This window comes from Salvelinus namaycush, unplaced genomic scaffold (genome assembly GCF_016432855.1).
Source record: "Salvelinus namaycush isolate Seneca unplaced genomic scaffold, SaNama_1.0 Scaffold575, whole genome shotgun sequence".
NCBI lineage: Eukaryota > Metazoa > Chordata > Actinopteri > Salmoniformes > Salmonidae > Salvelinus > Salvelinus namaycush.
In genome coordinates this window covers 18,570-27,500 of record NW_024061281.1, presented here as the reverse complement: position 1 = coordinate 27,500, position 8,931 = coordinate 18,570, and the positions used below count along the sequence as shown (strand labels likewise).

Here is an 8,931-nt window from a genome sequence, read left to right as displayed (position 1 = left end):
CTCTTCCTCCTCTCCTTCTCCTCTAACAGTGTCACCTCCTCTCTCCACCTCTTCCTCCTCTCCTTCTCCTCTAACAGTGTCACCTCCTCTCTCCACCTCTTCCTCCTCTCCTTCTCCTCTAACAGTGTCACCTCCTCTCTCCACCTCTTCCTCCTCTCTCCTCCTCTTCCTCCTCAGCCCTTTTCAGGTTCAACAGTTTCCACATACACAGCAAGAGAACTCACTATCCTTCTTTTTTCACTTCCTGTTTGTAGATGAAGTAAGAGTTCAGAGTTCATGGCGGGGGGCGTGGCGGCAGCGATGGCAATGGTGGGTGCCGTGATGATGGGCGGGGTTGACATGGTCGTTACGGTGGTGGCGGTGCCTGGGTCTAGATCGGGGTCAGGGGAGGGGCCTCGTGTGGGGGAGGGTGCAGGTCTGCAGTGGTGTGAGAAGTGGGTGTGGCCGGAATGTGAGGAGACACCTTCAGTAGGCAGAGAGAGAGAGAGACTTCAAACCGTGGACTGGCCAATCAGGAGAGTTTAAAGCGAGGACATGCCAATCACAGTGGGCCCTGAGGGCCTTGTCTCCTCCCCTGGGCTACCACAAGGCTCCAATTGGACGGCCTGCAGAGACAAGAGACAGTGGCACCTCAGGTGTGCGTTCGTGTGTGTGTGTGTGTGTGTGTGTGTGTGTGTGTGTGTGTGTGTGTGTGTGTGTGTGTGTGTGTGTGTGTGTGTGTGTGTGTGTGTGTGTGTGTGTGTGTGTGTGCGTGCGTGTGTGTGCAACATGGAGAGTGTGATCCATAATGATTGACTGAAACAGAACAAATAAAGAGAGAGCTCCTGTTCACCTCAAAACCAGATTTCTATTTCAATCTGTCTCATTTAGAGCTGAATCACATAAAGGACTTTAACCAGAACCAATCTGTCTGCTACTACAACTCAATCACACACTGCTTACTGTTATGACAGGGGGAACACACACACACACACACACACACACACACACACACACACACACACACACACACACACACACACACACACACACACACACACACACACACACACACACACACACACACTTCACAACCATTTTGATTAGATTGGACACTGTTCCGTCCTCCACTCTCCCCCGTTTTCACTCGACCTCAATCCCTCCCTCTACCTTTCTCTCTCTCCATCCCTCTCTCTCCATCCCCCTCTCTCTCCATCCCTCTCTCTCCATCCCTCTCTCCATCCCTCTCTCTCCATCCCTCTCTCTCCATCCCTCTCTCTCTCCATCCCCCTCTCTCTCCATCCCTCTCTCTCTCCATCCCTCTCTCTCTCCATCCCCCTCTCTCCATCCCTCTCTCTCTCCATCCCCCTCTCTCCATTCCTCTCTCTCTCCATCCCCCTCTTTATATCCCTCTCTCTCCATCCCTCTCTCTCCATCCCTCTCCATCCCCCTCTCTCCATCCCTCTCTCTCCATCCCTCTCTCTATATCCCTCTCTCTCCATCCCTCTCTCCATCCCCCTCTCCATCCCTCTCTCTCCTCCCTCTCTCTATATCCTTCTCTCTATATCCCTCTCTCTCCATCCCCCTCTCTCTCCTCCCTCTCTCTATATCCCTCTCTCCATCCCCCTCTCTCTCCTCCCTCTCTCTATATCCCTCTCTCCATCCCCCTCTCTCCACCCCTCTCTCTCCATCCCTCTATCTCCATCCCTCTCTCTCCATCCCTCTCTCAATTCATGAAACAAAAAAATGCTTTATTGGCATTAAAAGATTTTTGCCGCAAACTGCTACACTTTGCTATCACGTCTAGGTGAATCCCATACACTAAACATATATACACTCCTACTGAGACCACAGTAATAAACATATATACACTCCTACTGAGACCACAGTAATAAACATATATACACTCCTACTGAGACCACAGTAATAAACATATATACACTCCTACTGAGACCACAGTAATAAACATATATACACTCCTACTGAGACCACAGTAATAAACATATATACACTCCTACTGAGACCACAGTAATTAACATATATACACTGCTACTGAGACCACAGTAATAAACATATATACACTCCTACTGAGACCACAGTAATAAACATATATACACTCCTACTGAGACCACAGTAATAAACATATATACACTCCTACTGAGACCACAGTAATTAACATATATACACTCCTACTAAGACCACAGTAATAAACATATATACACTCCTACTGAGACCACAGTAATAAACATATACACACTCCTACTGAGACCACAGTAATAAACATGTATACACTCCTACTGAGACCACAGTAATAAACATATATACACTCCTACTGAGACCACAGTAATAAACATATATACACTCCTACTGAGACCACAGTAATAACATATATACACTCCTACTGAGACCACAGTAATAAACATATATACACTCCTACTGAGACCACAGTAATAAACATATATACACTCCTACTGAGACCACAGTAATAAACATATATACACTCCTACTGAGACCACAGTAATAAACATATATACACTCCTACTGAGACCACAGTAATAAACATATATACACTCCTACTGAGACCACAGTAATAAACATATATACACTCCTACTGAGACCACAGTAATAAACATATATACACTCCTACTGAGACCACAACACCAGTAATATCCGCTCCCTATAACTTACACTGATTGGTCCTCCTCCCCTCCCTATACCATACACTGATTGGTCCTCCTCCCCTCCCTATACCACACACCAATTGGTCCTCCTCCCCTCCCTATACCACACACCGATTGGTCCTCCTCCCCTCCCTATACCACACACTGATTGGTTCTCCTCCCCTCCCTATACCACACACTGATTGGTCCTCCTACCTTCCCTAGCCCATACACTGATTGGTCCTCCTCCTCTCCCTATACCACACACTGATTGGTCCTCCTCCCCTCCCTATACCACACACTGATTGGTCCTCCTCCCCTCCCTATACCACACACTGATTGGTCCTCCTCCCCTCCCTATACCATACACTGATTGGTCCTCCTCCCTTCCCTATACCACACACCGATTGGTCCTCCTCCCCTCCCTATACCACACACTGATTGGTCCTCCTCCCCTCCCTATACCACACACCGATTGGTCCTCCTCCCCTCCCTATACCACACACCGATTGGTCCTCCTCCCCTCCCTATACCATACACTGATTGGTCCTCCTCCCCTCCCTATACCACACACCGATTGGTCCTCCTCCCCTCCCTATACCACACACTGATTGGTCCTCCTCCCCTCCCTATACCACACACTGATTGGTCCTCCTCCCCTCCCTATACCATACACTGATTGGTCCTCCTCCCTTCCCTATACCACACACCGATTGGTCCTCCTCCCCTCCCTATACCACACACCGATTGGTCCTCCTCCCCTCCCTATACCACACACTGATTGGTCCTCCTCCCCTCCCTATACCACACACCGATTGGTCCTCCTCCCCTCCCTATACCATACACTGATTGGTCCTCCTCCCCTCCCTATACCACACACCGATTGGTCCTCCTCCCCTCCCTATACCACACACTGATTGGTCCTCCTCCCCTCCCTATACCACACACTGATTGGTCCTCCTCCCCTCCCTATACCATACACTGATTGGTCCTCCTCCCCTCCCTATACCACACACCGATTGGTCCTCCTCCCCTCCCTATACCACACACTGATTGGTCCTCCTCCCCTCCCTATACCATACACTGATTGGTCCTCCTCCCCTCCCTATACCACACACCGATTGGTCCTCCTCCTCCTCCCCTCCCTATACCACACACTGATTGGTCCTCCTCCCCTCCCTATACCACACACTGATTGGTTCTCCTCCCCTCCCTATACCACACACTGATTGGTCCTCCTCCCCTCCCTATACCATACACTGATTGGTCCTCCTCCCCTCCCTATACCACACACCGATTGGTCCTCCTCCCCTCCCTATACCACACACTGATTGGTCCTCCTCCCCTCCCTATACCACACACTGATTGGTCCTCCTCCCCTCCCTATACCATACACTGATTGGTCCTCCTCCCCTCCCTATACCACACACCGATTGGTCCTCCTCCCCTCCCTATACCACACACTGATTGGTCCTCCTCCCCTCCCTATACCATACACTGATTGGTCCTCCTCCCCTCCCTATACCACACACCGATTGGTCCTCCTCCTCCTCCCCTCCCTATACCACACACTGATTGGTCCTCCTCCCCTCCCTATACCACACACTGATTGGTTCTCCTCCCCTCCCTATACCACACACTGATTGGTCCTCCTCCCCTCCCTTTACTACCCCCCTTTACTCCATACCTGGCTGCTGTGTGCCGTGTGTGTCCCTTACATCCGTAATATAGTTTACACACACACACACACACACACACACACACACACACACACACACACACACACACACACACACACACACACACACACACACACACACACACACAGGGCTCACTCCCTCCTCACCTGGCTATTCTGTGATGTGTGTCCGTTGTGTCCGTCGTGGTTCCTAGGCGACAGGAAGGAGTCGTCTCTAGTCGTCTCTCTAGTCTTCTCCATCCTCGGGGCGCTGGGGTCACCATCCTCCACGCCGTTGGCCTTCCGTACGCACAGAACCTTCCGGAAGAAATCAAGCACATGGGATCGGGAAGACGATGCACTGTGGTGAGCACTGAGGAAAACTGATATTGTATATAAATACAGAACATGTACTAATAAATGTCTATTCTATGAAATAGAATTCTGTGAAGGGGATGGTGGTGGCTGGATCATAAAGCACCTCCAGGTCTTCCTCGCAAAAGAGCTTTCAAACCTCAAGTATCTTTTCCTGTTTAAATAAAGGTCCAATAAAGGTTGAATAAATAATAATCACCTTTCTGAAGCTCTGTCTGAAGTTGTCTGACAGGAAGCCATAGAGCAGAGGGTTGGCACAGGAGTTAACATAGGACAGGATGACTGGGGAGTAGAGACAAAACTAATGGTCAATGCCTGTCTCACACTTTTCTCCTTCTCTCTCTTCCTTATCTCTCTCTCCCACCTCTCTATTCTCCTTTCTCTTTATTTTCCTCTCTCTCTCCCACCTCCCTCTCTCTCTCTCTCCCACCCCTCTCTCTCTCTCTCTCTCTCTCTCTCTCTCTCTCTCTCTCTCTCTCTCTCTCTCTCTCTCTATCCCCCCTCTCTCTCTCTCTCTCTCTCTCCCTCTCACTTTATCTCTCTCTCCCTTTCTCTCTCCCTCTCACTCTCTCCTTCTCTCTCTCCCACCTCTCTCTCTCTTTCTCCCTTTCTCTCTCTCTCCCACCTCTCTCTCCCAACTCCTTCTCTCTCTCATTACCCATCTCCTACCCCTCTCCTCCCCCTCTTTCCCCTTTCCTCCCCCTCTCCTTCCCTCTCCTCCCTCTCCTCCCCCTCTTTCCCCATCTCCTCCCCCTCTCCTCCCTCTCCTCCCCCTCTTTCCACTCTTTCCCATCTCCCCCCTCTTTCCCCATCTCCTCCCCCTCTCCTCCCCTCTTTCCCCTCTCCTCCCCTTTCCCCATCTCCTCCCCCTCATTCCCTTCTTCTCCCCCTATTTCCCGTCTCCTCCCCCCTCCTCCCCCTATTTCCCCTCTCCTCCCCCTCTTTCCCCATCTCCTCCCCCTCTCCTCCCCTCTTTCCCCTCTCCTCCCCTTTCCCCATCTCCTCCCCCTCATTCCCTTCTCCTCCCCCTATTTCCCGTCTCCTCCCCCCTCCTCCCCCTATTTCCCCTCTCCTCCCACCTCTTTCCCATCTTCTCCCCCTCTTTCCCCTCTCCTCTCATCTCCTCCCCCTCTTTCCACTATGTCCCCCATTTCCCCTCTCTTCCCCCCTCTTTCCCCTCTCCTCCTCTCTCCAACACTCTCCCCCCATAGGGTTAGAGTGAGTGTAGCCTATTCCCCATAGGGCTCTGGTAAACAGTAGTCCACTACACGGGGATTAGGGTGCTATTTGGGATGCAGACTAGAAGGTTTCTTCTGTTACCAGAGAAGAAGTAGACGCCGGCGGTCACGGAGGACTCTGGGATGATGATGATGAGGTTGATGATGTTGATGATGAAGAAGGGGAGCCAGCAGAGGACGAAGACCACCACGATGATCACCACCATACGGGTCACCTTACGCTCTGACCGCCGACGCTTGGTGAAGCCCGCCCGCACACCTGAAGACTTCACCTGGAGGGGGTAACAAAATGGTGGTGGTGGAGGAGGAGGATGGCAATGATGAGGATGGTGATGTTAACATGTTATACAAATGTATTCTAAAACATATGAACATGTCAAATTAGAAAAAGGAAAGTTTCAGCAGAAACTCTCTTACATACAATAGGTCAACATCAAAAGATGCTAAACACCGAAAAGAATGGTTGGAATGACAAAACAGAACAAAATAGTATTCCGGAATGCTTTTTCACACACCTTGAAGATAATGACCACAAAACCAGCCAAGTCACCCGTGATACAAGTCAGTATTAGTCCATCCATGTCTGAGGTGGGGAGATGGCGTGGAAACAGACCACTAGGGGCACCAGTGAGCGCTGTTACGTTCCAGTAGGTTTGGGATTTGCTGGGGTGTTGTAGATGGGTGTGAGCATCTGCCTCTGGTGCAAAGGTTGTATGTTCAAATCCAGCAATATAAGGTTGTTTTTTGAATCTTTGTTTTAAGCTTAACACAAACCTTAACCATTCAGAGTTAATGCCTAACCTTAACCATTCAGAGTTAATACCTAACCTTAACCATTCAGAGTTAATACCTAACCTTAACCATTCAGAGTTAATACCTAACCTTAACCATTCAGAGTTAATACCTAACCTTAACCATTCAGAGTTAATACCTAACCTTAACCATTCAGAGTTAATGCCTAAATGTAACCTTAAACACTTCAAAATTTGACATTTGGAACAACTTCGAAATTTGACGTTTGAGAAACATGGATGAACGTCTAATTCTGAGGTGAGAATGTGAGATCTAGTTGCACAAAACAACAACACAGAGAAGTGTTTAATGACCAAATGAAAGAACGACAGAAACATCCACTGTCAGAGAGTTCAAACAGCCGAACCAAACATTTCTAATAATGCAGTCTTGACCACAACGAGCAACCCAAACTATGGTACTGTAGCTAACACAGAAACACAGAAGAAAAGCAGAATGATTTTGACCTATGACCCCCCCACCTTGACCACGATGAGCAGGTAGCAGAGACAGATGACCAGGAGGGGCCCGAAGAACCCCAGCGTAGCCGTGTACAGTATAAACACGGTCGACCACACGTCCTGCGGCTCCGGCCAGCTAATGTTACACGAGTTGAACGTGTCCTGAACGCCGGAGAACACGACCACGGGCAGGACGACCACCAACGACAACGCCCACACCGCGGCGCTCACCACCTTCGCCACTCGCGGTCGCCGCCATTTTGTAGACCGTATGGGGTGGACCACGGCCAGGTAGCGGTCGATAGACATCACGGTCAGACAGAAGATGGAGGTGAACTGGCTCATGGAGTCAGCGGTCATCAGCACGCGACACAGGAAGGAGCCGAACGGCCAGTAGGAGAGAACGTTCTGGAAGGAGGAGGAGGAGGAGGAGGAGGAGGAAGAAGAGATTACTTTATTGTAACTTGTCTTCTGCTTTATTCAAACCCCTCATAAAGACACACAGATACAGAGGTTGGCGCAGAGGGCCGTTTAGAGCTTAAGTGCCTTGCTTAAGGGCACAACGGCAAGAGATGAGATGGCATCTTGGACACTGATGCCAGAAACCTTTCAGTTACCCTTACTACTGACCAGGTTTTGCCTTGTCGGAGCTAGGATTCAAACCAACAACCCTCTGGTCGCTGGCCCACTCCTCTAACCTCTAGCCTCTGACCTCTAACATCTAGGCTACCTGGGTGGTGAGGAAGGGAAGCCCCAGGATGTACAGTTCATCTCTAACCTCTGACCTCTAGACTACCTGGATGGTGAGGAAGGGAAGTCCCAGGATGTACAGTGTGTCTCTAACCTCTGACCTCTAGACTACCTGGGTGGCGAGGAAGGGAAGTCCCAGGATGTACAGTTCATCTCTAACCTCTGACCTCTAGACTACCTGGGTGGTGAGGAAGGGAAGTCCCAGGATGTACAGTTCGTCTGCGACCGCCAGGTTCAGGATATAGATGTTGGTGACGGTCTTCATCTTGGCGTAGCGCAGCACCACGTAGATGGCCAGGGTGTTACCGATCAGGCCGACCACGAACACGCTCAGGGAGATGACCGCAGTCATCAGGGTACTGCTGCCCTGGAACGGGACACTCTGACTGGACACGTTGGAGGAGGAACTGGGGAAGAAGGATGGGGAGGGGAAGGACGGGGTTGCAGGACCAGAATCAGGGTAGGAGAAGTGATACCCCAGGTTGGGAGTGGAGGTGTTGGGGTCACCAGAGAGCGGTGTCCAGCCTGTCCTGTCCAGAGGCTCCATTGTGGATGTAGGGTGTGTAGGGGAGGGGAGGAGAGGGGAGGGAAAAGGAGGAGACCTTCAGACCTGCAGCAGAAGAGACAGAAAATTAAAAGAGGTGTGTGTGTGTGAGTCTCTGTGATAAAAGGAATGCAACTACGTCTACTGTAAAACTCCAGTAAAAATGTGCGATTCTGTGTGTGTGTGTGTGTGTGTGTGTGTGTGTGCGTGCGTTAGTGATGCGTGTGTCAGCTGTTTGTTCACCCGCAATTGCTAATAACCCATCCACAACAGGGGCCTCCCGGGTGGCGCAGTGGTCTAGGGCACTGCATCGCAGCGCTAGCTGCGCCACCAGAGTCTCTGGGTTCGGGCCCAGGCTCTGTCAAAGCCGGCCGCGACCGAGAGGTCCGTGGGGCGATGCACAATTGGCCTAGCGTCGTCCGGGTTAGGGAGGGTTTGGCCGGTAGGGATATCC

General features: G+C 50.6%; 1 protein-coding gene across 1 annotated transcript; it reads right to left on the bottom strand.

Moving 5' to 3' along the window:
• Positions 1 to 173: 173 nt before the first annotated feature.
• Positions 174 to 8,480, bottom strand: LOC120041899 (somatostatin receptor type 5-like). The gene is made up of 7 exons (XM_038986761.1): positions 8,112 to 8,480; positions 7,205 to 7,591; positions 6,013 to 6,202; positions 4,892 to 4,974; positions 4,486 to 4,635; positions 584 to 605; positions 174 to 463 (listed from the first exon to the last, which is right to left on the bottom strand). Exons 1-7 carry the CDS (start codon positions 8,478 to 8,480, stop codon positions 174 to 176), a joined length of 1,491 nt encoding a protein of 496 aa, XP_038842689.1.
• Positions 8,481 to 8,931: the final 451 nt, after the last annotated feature.